This window comes from Oncorhynchus masou, chromosome 33 (genome assembly GCF_036934945.1).
Source record: "Oncorhynchus masou masou isolate Uvic2021 chromosome 33, UVic_Omas_1.1, whole genome shotgun sequence".
Taxonomy (NCBI): domain Eukaryota; kingdom Metazoa; phylum Chordata; class Actinopteri; order Salmoniformes; family Salmonidae; genus Oncorhynchus; species Oncorhynchus masou.
In genome coordinates this window covers 15,725,276-15,749,249 of record NC_088244.1, presented here as the reverse complement: position 1 = coordinate 15,749,249, position 23,974 = coordinate 15,725,276, and the positions used below count along the sequence as shown (strand labels likewise).

At 44.2% G+C, this 23,974-nt stretch overlaps 1 protein-coding gene across 4 annotated transcripts in view; it reads right to left on the bottom strand.

Annotated features, from left to right (window-relative positions):
- uckl1b (uridine-cytidine kinase 1-like 1b) overlaps window positions 1-23,974 on the bottom strand; it is an 89,425-nt gene that overhangs the window by 30,494 nt on the left and 34,957 nt on the right. For 2 of the 4 annotated variants that reach the window (XM_064956529.1, XM_064956527.1), the window contains exons 2-3: window positions 7,368-7,561; window positions 1,570-1,676 (exon numbers count right to left, since the gene is read on the bottom strand). In XM_064956529.1, coding sequence (XP_064812601.1) covers window positions 1,570-1,676; window positions 7,368-7,561 — 301 coding nt within the window. Of the gene's footprint in view, window positions 1-1,569; window positions 1,677-7,367; window positions 7,562-18,551; window positions 18,707-23,974 lie in introns of those variants that run through there. The other 2 variants (XM_064956528.1, XM_064956530.1) reach the window with 2 other exon arrangements.

Here is a 23,974-nt window from a genome sequence, read left to right as displayed (position 1 = left end):
TTTGTTGCCTACCCTTAACACCGGGGGCGGCCTGTCAGGAAGTCCAGGATCCAGTTGCAGAGGGAGGTGTTTAGTCCCAGGGTCCTTAGCTTAAGAGGCGACTCCGGGATGCTGGTCTTCTAGGCAGAGTTCCTCTGTCCAGTGTCTGTGTTCTTTTGCCCATCTTAATCTTCTATTTCTAGCCACCGTGCTTCTATACCTGTATTGCTTGCTGTTTGGGGTTTTAGGCTGGGTTTTTGTACAGCACTTTGAGATATCAGCTGATGTATGAAGGGCTATATAAATAAATTTGATTTGATTTGATATTTTTATTGGCCAGTCTGAGATATGGCTTTTTCTTTGCAACTCTGCCTAGAAGGCCAGTATCCCGGAGTCGCCCCTTCACTGTTGAAGTTGAGACTGGTGTTTGCGGGTACTATTTAATGAAGCTGCCAGTTGAGGACTTGTGAGGCGTCTGTTTCTCAAACTAGACACTAATGTACTTGTCCTCTTGCTCATTTGTGCACCGGGGCCTCCCACTCCTCTTTCAATTCTGGTTAGGGCCAGTTTGCGCTGTTCTGTGAAGGGAGTAGTACACAGCATTGTACGAGATCTTCAGTTTCTTGGCAATTTCTCAAATGGAAGAGCCTTCATTTTTCAGAACAAGAATAGACTGATGAGTTTCAGAAGAAAGTTCTTTGTTTCTGGCCATTTTGAGGCTGTAATCGAACCCACAAATTCTGATGTTCCAGATAATCAACTAGTCTAAAGAAGGCCAGTTGTATTGTTTCTTTAATCAGAACAACAGTTTTCAGCTGTGCTAACATAATTGCAAAAGGGTTTTCTAATGATCAATTAGCCTTTTAAAATGATACACTTTGCTAACACAACGTGCCATTGGAACACAGGAGTGATGGTTTCTGATAATGTACGCCTATGTAGATATTCCATTTTAAAAAATCTACCGTTTCCAGCTACAGTGGTCGTTCACAACAAAAACAATGTCTACACTATATTTCTGATTAAATTGATGTTATTTTAATGGACCAAAAATGTGCTTTTCTTTCAAAAACAAGGACATTTCTAAGTGACCCCAAACTTTTGAAGGTAATGTAGAGATTCTGGGTGTAGTTATCAATTAATTCCAGTGTGCACCTAGCAAGAGGCTGTTCTTAAGCTGTGTTTCTGTAGAGCACATGTGGTAGAGTGATACAAATAACCATGACATCATTCGGCCAGGTAAGCATAGTCTACTTTGTAATGAACATTTAATTGAGAAGGTTTTTGGGAAAACCTTTCCATTTCCCCGAAGACTTTTCATGAGCATTATTGCTAACGGATACACAGACGCGCACCACACACACAGATGGGGAATTCTTGTACGAATCACTGACGCATTCTATTCATGTCTTATGATAAACTTGGGCAAATTAATTAATTTTCAGAACATTTAGTTGGTTCCTTACTATGTTTAATACATTTTTGAATATTGTTGAATTACGTTTTAATGTCTGGATTCCATGATTTCGTCTGCATTCTTTGGATTTTATAGTGCCCTACACAAGCACACACACATGCACACACACACACCTTGTAGAAGGAGTCCATGGAGAGCAGGACCACCCAGGGGACATCCAGAGCCTCTATGATCTTCCTGGCTACAGTGGTCTTCCCTGAGGCACTGCCCCCACACAGACCTGCAGGACACACAGGGCACAATGGAAACTCGGTGAGATGAACGAGGTCGACCACTTAAAAGTCCTTGGTTCAACTGCTTTTCAATGTCTACAGTAACTGAACCAGTCTCTTTATCAGCAGAGAGGAAACATTTCTGTTCAGTGGTGTAGAAACCCCTCCTGTCGTGTTCAAATTTCAAATAACTTACGATGGGGCATCAATAACCGTTATCAGTTAACACGTTGATGCTTATCCCCAAGAAAGTCAGGTTTCCTCTTGTAGTAGATGTTATCGCCTCTGCTTTCTAAAACAAAGCACAGGCACCCACGGCATCATAGAACAGCATTCAGGTGCATGACGTTGTGACAGTAAATACGCAGTTTCATTCACAAGCAATTTGATCAGGAATAGAGCGCTGTGGATAGCCCTGCAGCTGATCTTAACCCTGTGACGTTCATCATGGCATGTGTGTGTCTTGACTTAGAGGGCTTGGGAAACAGGAGACAGTGTTATGTACTTGAGTGAAGACCCAAAAGCGGTTTTAACAGAAACAGAGTTCTTTAATGAAAAAACAGGAATGGCATAGATCCTCTTCCGACGTTGTCAATGGAACAAAAGATAGTTAGTAGAGTGCAGGATGCACCTGCCAGGCAGACTCCGACAGGATAGGACTAGGTGGAAGCAAACGAGACGATAGCTTGCTTCTGGCATGAGAAACACAAACGAGAATCTGACACCGAAAGTAGCAGGAACAGAGAGAGAAATAGAGACCTAATCAGAGGGAAAAAAGGGAACAGGTGGGGAATGGTGAATGAGCTAGTTAGAGGAGATGAGGAACAGCTGGAGAAGGAGAGAAAGAGAAGGTAACCTAATAAGACCAGCAGAGAGAGACAGAGTGAAGAGAAAGGACAGGAACAGACATAATAAGACATGACAGTACCCCCCCCCCACTCACCGAGCGCCTCCTGGCGCACTCGAGGAGGAAACCTGGCGGCAACGGAGGAAATCATCGATCAGCGAACGGTCCAGCACGTCCCGAGAGGGAACCCAACTCCTCTCCTCAGGACCGTACCCCTCCCAATCCACTAGGTACTGATGACCACGGCCCCGAGGACGCATGTCCAAAATCTTACGAACCCTGTAGATAGGTGCGCCCTCGACAAGGATGGGGGGAGGGACGAGCGGGGGCGCGAAGAACGGGCTTAACACAGGAGACATGGAAGACCGGGTGAACGCGACGAAGATAGCGGGAGAAGAAGTCGCACAGCGACAGGATTAATGACTTGAGAAATACGGAACGGACCAATGAACCGCGGGGTCAACTTGCGAGAAGCTGTCTTAAGGGGAAGGTTCTGAGTGGAGAGCCATACTCTCTGACCGCAACAATATCTAGGACTCTTGGTCCTACGCTTATTAGCGGCCCTCACAGTCTGCGCCCTATTACGGCAAAGTGCCGACCTGACCCCCTTCCAGGTGCGCTCGCAACGCTGGACAAAAGCCTGAGCGGAGGGGACGCAGGACTCGGCGAGCTGAGATGAGAACAGCGGAGGCTGGTACCCGAGGCTACTCTGAAAAGGAGATAGACCGGTAGCAGACGAAGGAAGCGAGTTGTGGGCGTACTCTGCCCAGGGAGCTGTTCTGACCAAGACGCAGGGTTACGAAAAGAAAGACTGCGTAAGATGCGACCAACAGTCTGATTGGCCCGTTCGGCTTGACCGTTAGACTGGGGATGAAAGCCGGACGAGAGACTGACGGAAGCCCCAATCAAACGGCAAAACTCCCTCCAAAATTGAGACGTGAACTGCGGGCCTCTGTCCGAAACGACGTCTGACGGAAGGCCATGAATTCGGAAAACATTCTCGATAATGATCTGAGCCGTCTCCTTAGCAGAAGGGAGCTTAGCGAGAGGAATGAAATGAGCCGCCTTAGAGAATCTATCGACAACCGTAAGAATAACTGTCTTCCCCGCTGATGAAGGCAGTCCGGTGATAAAATCTAAAGCGATGTGAGACCACGGTCGAGAGGGAATGGGAAGCGGTCTGAGACGGCCGGCAGGAGGAGAGTTCCCAGATTTAGTCTGCGCGCAGACCGAACAAGCAGCGACAAATCGACGCGCGTCACGTTCCCGAGTGGGCCACCAGAAACGCTGGCGAATGGAAGCGAGCGTACCCGAACGCCGGGGTGGCCGGCTAACTTGGCAGAGTGGGCCCACTGAAGAACGGCCGGACGAGTAGGAACGGGAACGAACAGAAGGTTCCTAGGACAAGCTCGCGGCGACGGAGTGTGAGCGAGTGCTTGCTTTACCTGCCTCTCAATTCCCCAGACAGTCAACCCGACAACACGCCCCTCAGGGAGAATCCCCTCGGGGTCGGTGGAGACCTCAGAAGAACTGAAGAGACGAGATAAAGCATCAGGCTTGGTGTTTTTGAGCCCGGACGATAAGAAATAACGAACTCGAAACGAGCGAAAAACAGAGCCCAACGAGCCTGGCGCGCATTAAGTCGTTTGGCTGAACGGATGTACTCAAGGTTCCTATGGTCAGTCCAAACGACAAAAGGAACGGTCGCCCCTCCAACCACTGTCGCCATTCGCCTAGGGCTAAGCGGATGGCGAGCAGTTCGCGATTACCAACATCATAATTACGTTCTGACGGCGATAAGCGATGAGAGAAAAACGCGCAAGGATGGACCTTGCCGTCAGAGAGGGAGCGCTGAGAAAGAATGGCTCCCACGCCCACCTCTGACGCGTCAACCTCAACAACAAACTGTCTAGAGATGTCAGGTGTAACAAGAATAGGTGCGGATGTAAAACGATTCTTGAGAAGATCAAAAGCTCCCTGGGCGGAAACGGACCACTTAAAGCACGTCTTAACAGAAGTAAGGGCTGTGAGGGGAGCTGCCACCTGACCGAAATTACGGATGAAACGACGATAGAAATTCGCGAAGCCAAGAAAGCGCTGCAGCTCGACGCGTGACTTAGGAACGGGCCAATCAATGACAGCCTGGACCTTAGCGGGATCCATCTTAATGCCCTCAGCGGAAATAACGGAACCGAGAAAAGGGACAGAGGAGGCATGAAAAGTGCACTTCTCAGCCTTCACATAAAGACAGTTCTCCAAAAGGCGCTGGAGGACGCGTCGCACGTGCTGAACATGAATCGGGAGAGACGGTGAAAAAATCAGGATATCGTCCATGTAAACGAAAACAAAAATGTTCAGCATGTCTCTCAGGACGTCGTTAACTAGTGCCTGAAAGACAGCTGGAGCGTTAACGAGGCCGAAAGGAAGAACCCGGTATTCAAAGTGCCCTAACGGAGTGTTAAACGCCGTCTTCCACTCGTCCCCCTCCCTGATGCGCACGAGATGGTAGGCGTTACGAAGGTCCAATTTGGTGAAAAACCTGGCTCCCTGCAGGATCTCGAAGGCTGAAGACATAAGAGGAAGCGGATAACGATTCTTAACTGTTATGTCATTCAGCCCTCGATAATCCACGCATGGGCGCAGGGACCCGTCCTTCTTCTGAACAAAAAAAACCCCGCTCCGGCGGGAGAGGAGGAGGAGACTATGGTACCGGCGTCGAGCGATACAGACAAATAATCCTCGAGAGCCTTACGTTCGGGAGCCGACAGAGAGTATAATCTACCCCGGGGGGGAGTAGTTCCCGGAAGGAGATCAATACTACAGTCATACGACCGGTGTGGAGGGAGAGAGGTGGCCTTGGAACGACTGAACACCGTGCGCAGATCGTGATACTCCTCCGGCACCCCTGTCAAATCACCAGGCTCCTCCTGTGAAGAAGAGACAGAGGAAACAGGAGGGATAGCAGACATTAAACAGGTCACAGGACAAGAAACATTCCAGGATAGGATAGTATTACTAGACCAATTAATAGAAGGGTTATGGCGAACTAGCCAGGGATGACCCAAAACAACAGGTGTAAAAGGTGAACGAAAAATTAAAAAAGAAATGGTTTCGCTATGATTACCAGAGACAGTGAGGGTTAAAGGCAGCGTCTCACGCTGAATCTCGGGGAGAGAACTACCATCTAAAGCGAACAAGGCCGTGGGATCCCTTAACTGTCTGAGAGGAATGTCATGTTCCCGAGCCCAGGTCTCGTCCATAAAACAGCCCTCCGCCCCAGAGTCTATCAAGGCACTGCAGGAAGCAGATGAACCGGTCCAGCGGAGATGGACCAGAAAGGTAGTGCAGGATCTTGAAGGAGAGACCTGAGTAGTTGCGCTCACCAGTAGCCCTCCTCTTACTGATGAGCTCTGGCTTTTACTGGGCATGAGGTGACAAAATGACCAGCGGAGCCGCAGTAGAGACAGAGGCGGTTGGTGATTCTCCGTTCCTTCTCCTTGGCCGAGATGTGGATACCCCCCAGCTGCATAGGCTCAGCACCCGAGCCGGCGGAGGAGGGTGGCAGTGATGCAGCAGGTGGCTGTGATGCGGAGAGGGGGGCAACGGAGAACGCGAGCTCCCTTCCACGAGCTCGGCGACGAAGATCAAACCGTCGCTCTATGCGAATAGCGAGAGCTATTAAGGAGTCCAGACTGGAAGGAACCTCCCGGGAGAGAATCTCATCCTTAACCTCGGCGAGGAGACCCTCCAGAAAACGAGCGAGCAAAGCCGGCTCGTTCCAGTCACTAGAGGCAGCGAGAGTGCGAAACTCAATAGAATAATCCGTTATGGATCGATTCCCCTGACATAGGGAAGACAGGGCCCTGGAAGCCTCCTCCCCAAAAACAGAACGGTCAAAAACCCGTATCATCTCCTCCTTAAAGTCCTGATACTGGTTAATACACTCAGCCCTCGCCTCCCAGATTGCCGTGCCCCACTCACGCGCCCGTCCGGTAAGGAGAGAAATGACGTAGGCGATGCGGGCTGTGCTCCTGGAGTAAGTGTTGGGCTGGAGAGAGAACACCACATCACACTGAGTGAGGAATGAGCGGCACTCAGTGGGCTCCCCAGAGTAACACGGCGGGTTATTGATCCTGGGCTCCGGAGACTCGGAAACCCTGGAAGTGGGCGGTGGATCGAGGTGGAGTTGGTGAACCTGTCTTGTGAGGTCGGAGACTTGGACGGCCAGGGTCTCAACGGCATGTCGAGCAGCAGACAATTCCTCCTCGTGTCTGCCTAGCATCGCTCCCTGGATCTCGACGGCGGAGTGAAAAGGGTCCGGAGCCGCTGGGTCCATTTGTGGTCAGATTCTTCTGTTATGTACTTGAGTGAAGACCCAAAAGCGGTTTTAACAGAAACAGAGTTCTTTAATGAAAAAACAGGAATGGCATAGATCCTCTTCCGACGTTGTCAATGGAACAAAAGATAGTTAGTAGAGTGCAGGATGCACCTGCCAGGCAGACTCCGACAGGATAGGACTAGGTGGAAGCAAACGAGACGATAGCTTGCTTCTGGCATGAGAAACACAAACGAGAATCTGACACCGAAAGTAGCAGGAACAGAGAGAGAAATAGAGACCTAATCAGAGGGAAAAAAGGGAACAGGTGGGGAATGGTGAATGAGCTAGTTAGAGGAGATGAGGAACAGCTGGAGAAGGAGAGAAAGAGAAGGTAACCTAATAAGACCAGCAGAGAGAGACAGAGTGAAGAGAAAGGACAGGAACAGACATAATAAGACATGACAGACAGGTCATTTTCTCACATAAAATAGACAACAAAGCATTATTCTATTAAATAATCCTGAGGGTTCCTACCGATGACGAAGGCCTCTTTGGACTGGGTTCCATGTTCGTTATACCAGGGTGGGCGGCCGGCTGTGTAGATTGTCCGCTTGGATGTCCGCAGCAGGGGCGGTTCTGACTTGCACTGGCTGGTAGTCCGTTTCCTTGGTGACAGCCCAGAGCTGACGGAGGTGAGGAGTCTGTCTAGGGAGCCATCTCCGCCCCCGCTGCAAAATAATGAGACAGAAGAGCAACATGTCACTTCCTCTTAACTTCAGCAGTATGAAAAAAAACCTGACACACTTTTGGTGTGAACTATCCCTGTAAAACGCAGAATGTGTGAATATCAGATTTGAAAAGACAGCTCAAAGTTTGAGAATTGTTATCACAATTAGAGGTCGACCGATTAATCGGAATGGCCGATTAATTGGGGCCGATTTCAAGTTTTCATAACAATCGGAAATCTGTATTTTTGAACTCCGATTTATAAAAAAATATAATCAGGGGTAGAACGACAGATTTTTACCTTGTCAGCTCAGGGATTCAATCTTGCAACCTTACGGCTAACTAGTCCAACGCTCTAACTACCTGCCTCTCATTATTACACTTCCGGCGCTTCCGGCACTTTTTTACGTGTTATTTCTTACATTAGTACCCCAGGTCATCTTAGGTTTCATTACATACAGTCGAGAAGAACTACTGTATATAAGATCAGCGTCAACTCACCATCAGTACGACCAAGAATATGTTTTTCGCGACACGGATCCTGTGTTCTGCCTTACTAACAGGACAACGGAATGGATCGCATGCAGCGACCCAAAAACACGACTCAGAAAAAGAGGGAAACGAGGCGGTCTTCTGGTCAGACTACGGAGACGGGCACATCGTGCCCCACTTCCTAGCATTCTTCTTGCCAATGTCCAGTCTCTTGACAACAAGGTTGATGAAATCCGAGCATGGGTAGCATTCCAGAGGGACATCAGAGACTGTAACGTTCTGTGCTTCACGGAAACATGGCTCACTGGAGAGACGCTATCCGAAGCGGTGCAGCCAACGGGTTTCTCCACGCATCGCGCCGACAGAAACAAACACCTTTCTGGTAAGAAGAGGGGTGGGGGTGTATGCCTTATGGCTAACGAGGTATGGTGCGATGAAAGAAACATACAGGAACTCAAATCCTTCTGTTCACCTGATTTAGAATTCCTCACAATCAAATGTAGACCGCATTATCTACCAAGAGAATTCTCGTCGATTAGAATCACAGCCGTATATATCCCCCCCCCAAGCAGACACATTGATGGCCCTGAACGAACTTTATTTAACTCTTTGCAAACTGGAAACCATTTATCCGGAGGCTGCATTCATTGTTGCTGGGGATTTTAACAAGGCTAATCTGAAAACAAGACTCCCTAAATTTTATCAGCATATCGATTGCGCAACCAGGGGTGGAAAAACCTTGGATCACTGTTACTCTAACTTCCGCGACACATATAAGGCCCTGCCCCGCCCCCCTTTCGGAAAAGCTGACCACGACTCCATTTTGCTGATACCTGCCTACAGACAAAAACTAAAACAAGAAGCTCCCACGCTGAGGTCTGTCCAACGCTGGTCCGACCAAGCTGACTCCACACTCCAAGACTGCTTCCATCACGTGGACTGGGACATGTTTCGTATTGCGTCAGATAACAACATTGACGAATACGCTGATTCGGTGTGCGAGTTCATTAGAACGTGCGTTGAAGATGTCGTTCCCATAGCAACGATTAAAACATTCCCTAACCAGAAACCGTGGATTGATGGCAGCATTTGCGTGAAACTGAAAGCGCGAACCACTGCTTTTAATCAGGGCAAGGTGTCTGGTAACATGACTGAATACAAACAGTGCAGCTATTCCCTCCGTAAGGCTATCAAACAAGCTAAGCGTCAGTACAGAGACAAAGTAGAATCTCAATTCAACGGCTCAGACACAAGAGGCATGTGGCAGGGTCTACAGTCAATCACGGACTACAGGAAGAAATCCAGCACAGTCACGGACCAGGATGTCTTGCTCCCAGGCAGACTAAATAACTTTTTTGCCCGCTTTGAGGACAATACAGTGCCACTGACACGGCCTGCAACGGAAACATGCGGTCTCTCCTTCACTGCAGCCGAGGTGAGTAAAACATTTAAACGTGTTAACCCTCGCAAGGCTGCAGGCCCAGACGGCATCCCCAGCCACGCCCTCAGAGCATGCTCAGACCAGCTGGCTGGTGTGTTTACGGACATATTCAATCAATCCCTATACCAGTCTGCTGTTCCCACATGCTTCAAGAGGGCCACCATTGTTCCTGTTCCCAAGAAAGCTAAGGTAACTGAGCTAAACGACTACCGCCCCGTAGCACTCACTTCCGTCATCATGAAGTGCTTTGAGAGACTAGTCAAGGACCATATCACCTCCACCCTACCTGACACCCTAGACCCACTCCAATTCGCTTACCGCCCAAATAGGTCCACAGACGATGCAATCTCAACCACACTGCACACTGCCCTAACCCATCTGGACAAGAGGAATACCTATGTAAGAATGCTGTTCATCGACTACAGCTCGGCATTCAACACTATAGTACCCTCCAAGCTCGTCATCAAGCTCGAGACCCTGGGTCTCGACCCCGCCCTGTGCAACTGGGTATTGGACTTCCTGACGGGCCGCCCCCCAGGTGGTGAGGGTAGGTAACAACATCTCCTCCCCGCTGATCCTCAACACTGGGGCCCCACAAGGGTGCGCTCTGAGCCCTCTCCTGTACTCCCTGTTCACCCACGACTGCGTGGCCACGCACGCCTCCAACTCAATCATCAAGTTTGCGGACGACACAACAGTGGTAGGGTTGATTACCAACAACGACGAGACAGCCTACAGGGAGGAGGTGAGGGCCCTCGGAGTGTGGTGTCAGGAAAATAACCTCACACTCAACGTCAACAAAACTAAGGAGATGATTGTGGACTTCAGGAAACAGCAGAGGGAACACCCCCCTATCCACATCGATGGAACAGTAGTGGAGAGGGTAGCAAGTTTTAAGTTCCTCGGCATACACATCACAGACAAACTGAATTGGTCCACTCACACAGACAGCATCGTGAAGAAGGCGCAGCAGCGCCTCTTCAACCTCAGGAGGCTGAAGAAATTCGGCTTGTCACCAAAAGCACTCACAAACTTCTACAGATGCACAATCGAGAGCATCCTGGCGGGCTGTATCACTGCCTGGTACGGCAACTGCTCCGCCCTCAACCGTAAGGCTCTCCAGAGGGTAGTGAGGTCTGCACAACACATCACCGGGGGCAAACTACCTGCCCTCCAGGACACCTACACCACCCAATGTTACAGGAAGGCCATAAAGATCATCAAGGACATCAACCACCCGAGCCACTGCCTGTTCACCCCGCTATCATCCAGAAGGCGAGGTCAGTACAGGTGCATCAAAGCTGGGACCGAGAGACTGAAAAACAGCTTCTATCTCAAGGCCATCAGACTGTTAAACAGCCACCACTAACATTGGGTGGCTGCTGCCAACACACTGACACTGACTCAACTCCAGCCACTTTAATAATGGGAATTGATGGGAAATGATGTAAATATATCACTAGCCACTTTAAACAATGCTACCTTATATAATGTTACTTACCCTACATTATTCATCTCATATGCATACGTATATACTGTACTCTATATCATCGACTGCATCCTTATGTAATACATGTATCACTAGCCACTTTAACTATGCCACTTTGTTTACATACTCATCTCATATGTATATACTGTACTCGATACCATCTACTGTATCTTGCCTATGCTGCTCTGTACCATCACTCATTCATATATCCTTATGTACATATTCTTTATCCCCTTACACTGTGTATAAGACAGTAATTTAGGAATTGTTAGTTAGATTACTTGTTGGTTATTACTGCATTGTCGGAACTAGAAGCACAAGCATTTCGCTACACTCGCATTAACATCTGCTAACCATGTGTATGTGACAAATAAAATTTGATTTGATTTCATTGCACTCCACGAGGAGTTACGTGAACACAGTAAGCCAAGGTAAGTTGCTAGCTAGCATTAAACTTATCTTATAAAAAACAATCAATCAATCATAATCACTAGTTATAACTACACATGGTTGATGATATTACTAGTTTTATTTAGCGTGTCCTGCGTTGCATATAATCGATGCGGTGCGCATTTGCGAAAAAGGACTGTCGTTGCTCCGTTTACCTGACCATAAACATCAATGCCTTTCTTAAAATCAATACACAGAAGCATATATTTTTAAACCTGCATATTTAGCTAAAAGAAAGGTTAGCAGGCAATATCAACCAGGTGAAATTGTGTCACTTCTCTTGTGTTCATTGCACGCAGATTCAGGTTATATGCAACAGTTTGGGCCGCCTTGCTCATTGCGAACTAATTTGCCAGAATTTTACGGAATTATGGCATAACATGAATATTTAAACTTATGGATGACATCCGTTAGATAAAATACCGAACATGTAACGGATCTCGTCCTCCTCTTCTGAGGAGGAGTAGCGAAGTATCGGAGGACCAATGCGCATCGTGGTAAGTGTCCATAATGTTTAATCAAAACACAACAGAACACTGGAACAAAACAATAAATGTGAATAAATGAAACAGTCCTGTGTGGCAACAAGCACTGACACGGAAAACAAACACCCACATCTCAAAAGTGAAACCAGGCTACCTAAGTATGATTCTCAATCACGGACAACGATTGACAGCTGCCTCTGATTGAGAACCATACCAGGCCAAACACAGCAATCCCAAATTATAGAAAAACTAACATAGACAACCCACCCAACTCACGCCCTGACCATACTAAAACAAAGACATAACAAAGGAACCAAGGTCAGAACGTGACAGAACAGTTCCATATTTCACTGAAATAATAAACGTTTTGTTTTCGAAATGATAGTTTCCGGATTCGACCATATTAATGACCTAAGGCTCGTATTTCCGTGTGTTATTATGTTATAATTAAGTCTATGATTTGATAGAGCAGTCTGACTGAGCGATGGTAGACACCAGCTGGCTCGTAAGCATTCATTCAAACAGCACTTTTGTGCGTTTTGCCAGCAGCTCTTCACAATGCTTCAAGCATTGAGCTGTCTATGACTTCAAGCCTATCAACTCCCGAGATTAGGCTGGTGTAACCGATGTGAAATGGCTAGCTAGTTAGCGGGGTGCGCGCTAATAGTGTTTCAAACGTCACTCGCTCTGAGACTTGGAGTAGTTGTTCCCCTTGCCCTGCAAGGGCCGCGGCTTTTGTGGAGCGATGGATAACGATGCTTCGAGGGTGGCTGTTGTCGATGTGTTCCTGGTTCGAGCCCAGGTAGGGGCGAGAAGAGGGACGGAGGCTGTACTGTTACACTGGCAATACCAAAGGTCCCATAAGACCATCCAATAGTCAAAGGTTAATGAAATACAAATGGTATAGAGAGTAATAGTCCTATAATTCCTATAATAACTACCACCTAAAACTTCTTACCTGGGAATATTGAAGACTCATGTTGAAAGGAACCACCAGCGTTCATATGTTCTCATGTTCTGAGCAAGGAACTGAAACGTTAGCTTTTTTACACGCACTTTTACTTTCTTCTCCAACACTTTGTTTTTGCATTATTTAAACCAAATTGAACATGTTTCATTATTTATTTGAGGCTAAATTAATTTTATTGATGTATTATATTAAGTTAAAATCAGTGTTCATTCAGTATTGTTGTAGTTGTCATTATTACAAATAAATAAAATAAACAAATAAAATAAATCGGCAGATTAATCAGTATCGTGTTTTTTGGGTCCTCCAATAATCGGTATCGTTATTGAAAAATAATCATTGGTCGACCTCTAATCACTATACCAGCATATGTTCTTTTGGACTTTGGACCAAGCAATGAAAATGACTGCATATACAACAAAACGCTGCATAGAACACACTGATATATGTGAGGACCATCAGGAGAGATACAGAAAGGCATTATGGGATATGTTGTTGTTTATGTTGGGACAACATAAAACATTTCACAACAGTCACTTCTGTACAAATACCTGTCTGATTTGGGCTGTACTAAAAAAGAAAATGGTGTGTTCGCGTTCTGCTTTACCTGATAAACTACAAAGACAGTTGAGACAGCATACTAGAAACATTACTGACGTGATTCAGTATCACTGACAATGGCAACACCTCCATATCTATACTTCTACATTGATTAACACAGAGAACCAACAGTCAGAAGGAATCAGTCATCAATGATCGCATGTTGCCTTTTACGATGGACCCTTGATCAGTGCTATGTTTACCCCAAGTACATTGCTTAGCCTGAGTATACTGCTTCATATGCAAACCACTGAATATAAGTCAATCATGTGATAGAATCCATCCCCATCCCTTTTTCTCCATTTCTTCCCCTCTTCTCAATAACTTTCTCAAGGGTACGCAAGCTCACATCACAGTTACCATGCACATTAACACAGACAGGTTGTTGGTTTCTAAGACAAATGCAAGATCACTGGTTGGTTGTGTCAGTGTGACCTGAGGCTAAGCCTTTGTCCCCTGAGAGTCAGCTTGTCTTCACTGGTGGGGGAGGAAGGGGACTGTTGCATCTGTTGTTGATCAGGGTTACAGTACATCAACACTTGGATAGTTGCAACATGCAACAAATGAAACCCTGCTTATATGACTAGTATAACTCCTTATTTTAGTTACCACTAACAACTGAAATGCCTACCGTTGCTAAATAGACTCATAAACATGGCAAGGATCTTGCAAGATGAGCTCTCTTAGCAGACCCATCTTTGACAGAGAGAGTATAATGCTTCATTCATAACCAAGTGGGAATTTAACACATACGACTGGGAAAGATCCAATTGAATGCCCCTCCAACTGGTAATTACTAGTGGGACTCCTCTATCATCCAGAGCTCCCACTTTCCCACAAGCTAACCTCTGACATCACCTACAGTGGTTCGTCCTTTAAAAGTTGTAGCGTACTGCGGCGCTGCTTGCAATGTGCCGCAGAATTCTATGGCACGTTATTTAAGTGTGAACCACTGGTACCATTAATGCTAGTTAGTGCTAGTTTGACCACCAGAGGGCATATATATCAAATAATAGCCTTTAATAGTGGCTGTACTAGAGAATTTAAAACCTTTTTTTGTAAGAACATAGCATATGGGACTGATTTGAAGAAATGTTGCATAATTAATTAGCTTAACTTCTTGATGACAGGGGGCAGTATTTTCACATCCGGATTAAATGCATGCCCAAATTCAACTGTCTGCTACTCATCCCCAGAAGATAAGATATGCATATTATTAGTAGATTTGGATAGAAAACACGCTGAAGCTTCTAAAACTGTTTGAATCATGTCTGTGAGTACAACAGAACTTATGTAGCAGGTGAAACCCTGAGGACAAACCATTCAGATTTTTTTTTGGGGGGGTCACTCTCTTTTCAATGGGTTTTCATTGGGAATCTTCTTGCAGTTCCTACCGCTTCCACTGGATGTCACCAGTCTTGAGAAATTGGTCGAGCTTTTTCCTTTGTGTAATGAAGAAGTAGCCCTGTTCAAAACGAGGGTCACTTCAAGTGTACTGTTAGATAGAGGCGCGTGACCAGAAAGTTAGAGTCAGTTTGTTTTCTTCCTGCATTGAACACAAAAAATACCAAAAGTTTTATTACAAAAGAAGTTTGAAATGTTTTGGCAAAGTTTACAGGTAACTTTTGAGATATTTTGTAGTCACCTTGCGCAAGTTGGAACCAGTGTTTTTCTGGATCAAACGCGTCAAATAAATGGACATTTTGGATACATATCGACGGAATTAATCGAACAAAAGGACCATTTGTGATGTTTACGGGACTTATTGGAGTGCCAACAAAAGAAGCTTGTCAAATGTAAGGCATGATTTATATTTTTATTTCTGCGTTTTGTGTCGCGCCTGTAGGGTTGAAATATGGTTTCTCTCTTTGTTTACGGAGGTGCTATCCTCAAATAATAGCATTGTTTGCTTTCGCTGAAAATACTTTTTGAAATCTGACATGTTGGCTGGATTCACAACAAGTGTAGCTTTAATTTGGTATCTTACATGTGTGATTTCATGAAAGTTTTATTTTTATAGTAATTTATTTGAATTTGGCGCTCTGCATTTTCACTGGCATTTGGCCAGGTGGGACGCCAGTCCCACATACCCCAGAGAGGTTAATATTACAGTGTTTCTATTCCAAGAAAAGTGAAAAACCCTCTGGATTTCCATTAGGATGGAACGGAAAATATGGCGCTGTACAACGTGACGGTCGGGAGTAGGCTACAGTACTGGGCTATTTAGCTAAATAATCCCTGTGTCGTGCGGGCAAGCAGGAGGCCGAGGCTCAATTCCCCGACAGGGAGGAAGGTGTAGGCTGTCCTTGTAAATAAGAATTTGGTCTTAACTGACTTGCCTAGTTAAATAAATGTTACACTAAGAGAATGACATTTCTACATCCTAATTTTCAAATTCTAGTCTATCCACTACCCAAACGGAGATTCAGTGAAAATCTAAATCAAATTGATTATCAAGACCAGTCTCCATGCTTGTCCCAGAGCAGCACAAAACGGCACTAAAATAGTTGTAGGCTATTGTTTCAAATCCTTCAAAATGCTCTTCATTAAATAAGACCTACACCACTTTTAACAGCACATAACTCAACACTAGTGAGACTCATGTCGCCTACGGTAAGCCTACAGTATATCGAAAAATATGACGTGACTCTCCGCCAATAATTGCATAGAGAGGATTGGAGGATATTTCTGTAATTCAGTGATATTTATTCCATAGTAGTTATGGATCCATAACTAAATAAACAACCGCATTTTGAAAGAGTATTTTTATCATTATTTTATTAATGAAAGCATAGGATCCCATTATTAGTTACATTGTTTTAGTTTGAACCTGCTGACTGGCACTAAGAACAGAACAGCGGGAATGTTTTCCTAGTCAGCTCCATTATTAGTGCAATGCCTGTTAAAGTGTTGCCAGTGTGGCGGGGTGGGGGTCCACACCCTCCCTCTTCCTCCTCGTCCCTTCCCCATGGGCTAGGTTGGTCTTCTGTGTGCTGCTCTGCAACCCATCCCGTGCCCCCTGCCCTCGTGCCTTGAACCTTGTGCACTTTCAGTGGATACAGCTGGAGAACTGCAAGACAACCCCAATGTGCGCCACTCAGGAGCCATGACCAATATGACCAATATATATTGTCCTGCTAATAACAGGGTTATTAATATATCTGTGAGAATATCCAACAGGCTTTTATATAATTCTAAATTAATAATAATAATCTCTTAGCTGAAAAATAAAAATATTTTGGAGATGATTTTGTTTTCAAATAATGCAAAATGAGCGATAAAGGACATTCTTGATCATGAGGTGAGACATTATTACTAATTTGTAAATAAAGCCAGTTCGTTATTTAGAATTATTTCTGTTTTTAGAGGGAGAAAAACCAAAAACCTACAGTCATCTCATGGGTCTCCAAGTCAAGGCCAGCATGGGTATTGAATAAGCATCTGTAGCTTGAGCTGCTATGCAGTGTCTTAGACTATTATGCCACTCAGGCGCTGTACTAGTGTTGGACTAGTAACTGGAAGGTTGCAAGTTCAAACCCCCGTTCTGCCCCTGAACAGGCAGTTAACCCATTGTTCCTAGGCCGTCATTGAAAATAAGAATTTGTTCTTAACTGACTTGCCTAGTTAAATAAAGGTTAAAAAATGACTGGTCAGGAGTGGCATACAGTACTATGTTAAGAGCAAAATAATCCTAATAAATAAAAATAATAAATAAAACCTTAGTGTAACAAGTAATACTGAAGTTGTGTACAATTATCAGTTTCTTTTTAGGTTTTTGTCACCCATTCATTGTCAGAAACACAGTAGGACCCAAAAGCATAATCAGTGCTCTAACACCCCCTTGCACTGGTCTGGAGCAAAGAAGTGGTGACGCAGGGTACCGCACGAAACCACAAATGACCTCTAAGTCCCGCAGCATAATCACACAACTTTTAGTGGAGCAACCACTGTACTAAGGTAATTATCTTAATACCATCATTTTCGGCAGTTATATGCAACAACAAAATATAATTTAATAAATGTATTCATGGTTTTGAACACTATAATTTGTTTACAAGCATGATAGCTGTAGTTTTAGTTTATGGTTTAAGCAACTTGTTCGCAACAAGTTCAAAGCATGTGAATGCATCCAACTGGTATTTACGACTTCACAACTGGTAAATTCCTACCTCCCACTTGGTTATGAAAACAGCATTGGTACTTTGAACCTGCCAGTGTGAATTTGTATGCACATAATGGATATGCAAATCTAACACCAACCCAGACCCGATCGCTGGATGTCACAACATTAGAACAACTGTGATTGGTTCCCAGGTACTTGCAACAGACATTTATACACGTAGACCTACAGAGCGCATTCGTTTTCATTGGACGCATGGGCATGGGATGGCATCAGACCAAGAGCTCAATACAGGGAGGTGGGGAGGGCATTCAAATGCATCTATTACTATTCTACCAAGATCGCAGCCCCAACTCAAACCACACAAAGACTGTCTGACATGGAACAGAATAGGCTGAGTGGAAAGTGCTTAGTCCATTCCCTCCAAAATACTACAGCCACCATGACTTGACATGTGAAATGCAACTTTGTTCTTAAAACATGCCCACAATAAGGATAGTCAGTCTCACACTCATTTGATTAAACTCAGTAGGAAAATATGCCTAAACCACTCAGTCTCAGTCTCTGATCTAATTGAAGTCACCACCAGTACAATCCAGGACAACCAACCTAACCTATCACATTCCTAACAAGCCTTTTACTAAGCCATTATGTCTAGAGGCGGTTTAGCTGTATAGCAGTTTAGTCCCCATGCAACCCTGGTGCCTAAACCATTTGTCTAAACACACTTCTAGCCGTCTGCCTTGTAGCTCCACTAAACTTTTCTTTATTTCTCTCTTTCTCTCCTATTCTCTCTCTCTCATTTCAATTCAAATTCAATTTAAAGGCTTTATTGGCATGGAAAACATATGTCAACATCGCCAAATCAATTAACATTTCTCTCGCTCATTATATATATGTGTGTGTGTGTGTGTGTGTGTGTGTGTGTGTGTGTGTCCACCTACTTACTGTATTAAGCGAGAGATCCATACCTCTCCCTTAGAGGTTTGTAAGAACCCGGAGCCCATTTCTGTGGTAGGAGAAAGTCCCGGGTAGGTAGGTACGTAGTAGATGTTCCTGCCTGTTCTGGACTTTCACTACCTGTGTGGCTCCACTCCCCTGTGCTACTCCACCCCACGGCTTTATAGCCTAAATACCTTCAAGTGGAACAAGCAAGGGGTCAAAGGTGGCAGGTAGACATCAGGGGGAGGGCAGCAAGGTTTGAAAAGCTCAGTGTTTTCATACCAGACCCATCCCACCCAAGGCAGCTTGGAGAGGGAGTGGGGAGAAGTGCATGGCAGCCTCTGCATACCATTTGTTTTCTGAACATGCTTTTCCCATTCTTTATGAAAAGCAACACAGAGATCCATCCAGACAAAGAAGGAGAGTTTATCTGGACTTTATACTGTATCTATGGATATTTTGAAAATACAGATGGTATAATTTTCAATACCGTTAAAAATACTGTAAACAGTACCATTACATTTTTACATTTACATTTAAGTCATTTAGCAGACGCTCTACCAGTCAAAAGTTTGGACACACCTACTCATTCAAGGGATTTTCTTTATTTATACTATTTTCTACATTGAAGAATAATAATAAAGGAATCAAATCTATGAAATAATTTGTGGAATTTCTTTCCTTCTAAATTAATTTGAGCCAACCAGTTGTGTTGTGACAAAGTAGGGGTGGTATACTGAAGATACCCCTATTTGTTAAAGGCACAGTTCATATTATGGCAAGAACAGCTCAAATAAGCAAAGAGAAATGACAGTCCATCATTACTTTAAGACATGGAGGTGAGTCAATACGGAAAATGTCAAGAACTTTGAAACTCTCAAGCGCTAGGATGAAACCGCCACAGGAAATTAAGACCCAGAGTTACCTCTGCTGCAGAGGATAAGTTCATTAGAGTTAACTACACCTTAGATTGCAGTCCAAATAAATGCTTCACAGAGTTCAAGTAGACTGGTGGAAATCTGTCCTTTGGTCTAAAGAGTCCAAATTTGAGATTTCCAACTGCCGTGTCTTTCTGAGCCGCAGAGTAGGTGAATGGATGATCTCTGCATGTGTGGTTCCCACCGTGAAGCATGGAGGAGGAGCTGTGATGGTGCTTTGCTGGTGACCCTGTTGGGGTTTTATTTAGAATTCAAGGCACTCTTAACCAGCATGGCTACCACAGCATTCTACAGCGATATACCATCCCATCTGGTTTGTGCTTAGTGGGACTATCATTTTTTTTTTAAATTTTAACAGGACAATGACCCAACACACCTCCAGGCTGTGTAAGGTCTATTTGACCTGGCTTCCACAATCACCCGACCTCTAACAAATTGAGATGATTTGGAATGAGTTGGACTGCAGAGTGAAGGAAAAGCAGCCAACAAGTGCTCTGCATATATAGGAACTCCTTCAAGACCGTTGGAAAAGCATTCCAGCTGAAGCTGGATGAGAGAATGCCAAAAGTGTGCAAAGCTGTCATCAAGGCTAAGGGTGGCTGCTTTGAAGAATCTAAATTATAAAATTCATTTTGGTTTGTTTAACACTTTTTTGGTTACTACATGATTCCATATGTGATATTTCATAGTGTTGATGTCTCACTATTATTCTACAAAGTAGAAAATAGTAAAAATAAAGAAAAACCCTGGAATGAGAAGGTGTGTCTATACTGAAAGTCAATTTATGCTTGATCCGAAAATATGGTAGGAGGCTCCATATGGAGGGTGGGATGCAATTGTGGAGCCTCCAGAGGCATGCAGAGGCCAAATCGAGCTCATCGTCGTGTGCCTCCCAAATGTTGTAACAATGCGGAGGGCTCTGTATAGCTCCGCATTGATTGATTGATTGGTTGACAAGTAGGTCGGGGCGGTACATCCTGTATAAACACAAACTGACTTCCTTGACAACAGCTCTGCACTTCTCCGTGAAGGGCAATAATGAATAATACTAAATACAATAATGAATGTATGAATGCCCTGACATCTGCTGAGGCCATATCACAGTAAATGCTGCATGGCCAATGCAGACGTCGGATTGACCATGCGCCCAGATGTACAATGCACTTTTCTCTCCAGAATGCTCTCTCTCCTGCCAATTTGTGCACATTCACTGTGTGAATTGTTTGCATTTGATTTTTAGTCTATATCAATTTCTAGTCCCATGTATCAGTAGCAGTACACTTACCGGCTACCACCCAGTTACTCAACCCTGTACCTTAGAGGCTGCTGCCCTGTACATAAAGTTGGAATCACTGGTCACTTTAATAACGTTCACATACTGCTTTACTCATTTCATATGTATATAATGTACTCTACTGCATTTTAGTCAATGCCACACCGACATTGCTCGTCCTAACATTTATATATTTCTTAATTCCATTCTTTTACTTCTAGATTTGTGTGTATTGGTGTGAATTGTTAGATACTACTGCACTGTTGGAGCTTGGAACACAAGCATTTCGCTTCACCCGCAATAACATCTGCTGCATCTGTGTATGTGACAAATAACATTTGATTTGAATTCCTAATCTACAATGTTTATTACTTTGGTTAAGGTAATTATTTTAACGCATTCAATATTATTATTCCAGTCTTCTTGTTCTCATTGTCTGAGTGGACACATTGTTTGCAGAGCGCACAACCTATGCTACACTTGTGAGAAACAAGTTTTAGTTTATTTCATCCCATTTGCGAGTTTAGTCCATTTAGTAATTGTCTTTTGTTTGGAGCTCTCCTGTCCATGTTGAGTAAGGACACACACACATAGAAGTAGGCCTTTAGGCTACCTGAAAAATCTTTCCAGCTCTCAAAGTGAAACATGTTACGCTTAATAAGTCTACCTGATTACTTCTTATCAGTGCTTGACTTGGACTGAAATAGATTGAGTAGTCATTTTGGGTGCCGGTACTGTTTATATTTAGGTGCAGGAGCTCCACAGTACTTTTGAGCTGATATTCTATAAGAGGAACAGGAGCTCAAACAGTAGAACATTTGAGGTGCCGGTACGTGGCTCCGGTGAGCTCCTCCCCAAGTCAAGCACTGCTTCTTATCCCTTGCACAAATAGCCTACAGCTGTGTCTGTCATGAGAGGGGAAACTCTGTAAACTTGTATACAATGTTGCAAGTTCGCTAGTGCAAGCTTTGGGGCTGGACCCAGGTTAATAGTTGATACAATGTTTCAGGTTTGTTGCAGACTGGCCATGTGTAGCCAATGTGATTTATAGGATATTTATTTTTATCAGGATATTGTCTACCTGCTGGCTGCAATGCTTTTATTTGTTGGCTTTATTGTAGGCTATTTTGACATAGTTACATTTTAGGTTTCTATCAGATTAGATTTGGATATAATTTTGATTAACCACATGACAATGGTTTTGAGATGAAGACTTTATTTAAAATTAAACTGTTTCACGAAACTGTGCATATGAAAACCTTAACTGGCACGCAGATCGGTAGAAATGGTAAGATAAATTGGCATCCAACATGAGAAAGGTTGCCTTCTCCTCTCCTATTACCAGAAACTTCAGAAGAGTAATGGCAGAATCTGTGAAAGGCAGCAGGAGCGGGAGGAGAATAGTTGGGTCAGGTTAAGTTTTTTTGTGTTTTTTTGGGGGGGGAATTTAGATCTCTGTTTAAGCATCAGACAAACTCAATGTGTATAGGTGATTTTATTAAAACACATAGGGTGTGTCTATATATATATATATGGAAAAATACATGTTTAAAAATGTTGACCAATTGATTGGTCGAAAGAACAGATGACTTTTGGTTGACCAAGATTTTGGGAGGGACAGCCCAAAAAGGAGCTGTCGGGGACAGCCCAATTAAGTATAACTATAAGAATTCTAAGATGTGTCAAATACATTATTTCCAGTTTAGGGCTCCAGATATGCATTTGCCATGGCCATGGAGATATACCTGTTCGGCACATGTGACTAATACGATTTGATTTGATAACCTGACATTACCCAAACTACCCACAGGAGGACGAATAATTCAATATTTAATTAATCAATATATATATATTATATTTTTAAATGGCGCCCCCTTGTGTTCATATTCAGTAATACCGTATATCCCGGTACGGTACTGTCATGAAGTTGGCCTCTTTGGGTATAACAAGCCCCATCCCCCTCTCCCTGCCCCCCTTTCCTCCTTGAACTAGGTTGCTGTGGTCAGAGAGACGTTGTAAATTCCTGAGGATCTCCTCATGGACACACAGTATAGAGAGAGTACATTTTCATAGAGGACAAAGGAAATCCTTCCACCTCACAGAACTTGAGGTACGAACAAATTTCATGTTCCAGAGAAAGTATAAAAGATCGGTGAAGAATCCAGCTACGAACCGGTCTGTTTGTCACAACTTGGGGAAGCTCATGGGAGACGGTGTGGCAACATTACCATAACGCTGTTTATATAATAGCCTCAGATATGAGGTTTACATCTAATTGTTGTATAAGATGAATGAGTGAGTATGATACTGTTTGTATAAATGTGTAATATGATTTTGGACTGTTTAATGAAGAAAACTACAATTCCCCTTTGATTTGAACTAAATCAGAGGACCGCCCCTGAGCCCAGTGAGGGTAAAGCCTCCTGGGACAGCCCTTTTTCGGCCCTTCCGAATAAAACCCCCACTCGGGTTTTCGAACCAGCAGACAGAGCTTACCTCCATTACGAGATGGCTAAAGGTTGCAGACCATGTTTTTCTCCATTAGAGGAGGAGACAAAGGTTGTAGACCATTGCTGAATCTTTTAACCATACCACGTGATTAAACTCTTAGACTATCGATACCGACAGAATAAGAACAAGTCTTTGATATTAATTACTAGTCTGCAGCTAGGAATTCGGTATCATTGAAGGTGAAGAACGACAACCGCCGAAACATCCATTCTATGACGAAACAAATGCATGTCACTCTGAACTATCCCCTCTAACCACAACCGAGAGAGAGAGAGGGAGAGAGACGGACAATTCTACAAAAGAAACAAACTTTTCACCAGCGATCAAGACGACACACTGAGTGTAAATATATATATATTGATTGCAATTGTTCCCGATTGAGTGAGCATTCATGTGTAAAGGATTAGCATTCCAATTGTTATAATTATCACTCTGAAGTGACTTCTTTGTCGGCCCCCACTTCCCCTTTTGTCTAACAAGCCGGCATGCCGGTTTAGCCCACTAGGGCACATTCTCCTATCATTACATTTACCTTGTTTGTTTGTTTATGCATTTCTGTGAATTACTTAGTTAGTAATAAATAAATGATTTACATTTACATTTAAGTCATTTGGCAGACGCTCTTATCCAGAGCGACTTACAAATTGGTGAATTCACCTAATGACATCCAGTGGAACAGCCACTTTACAATAGTGCATCTAAATCAT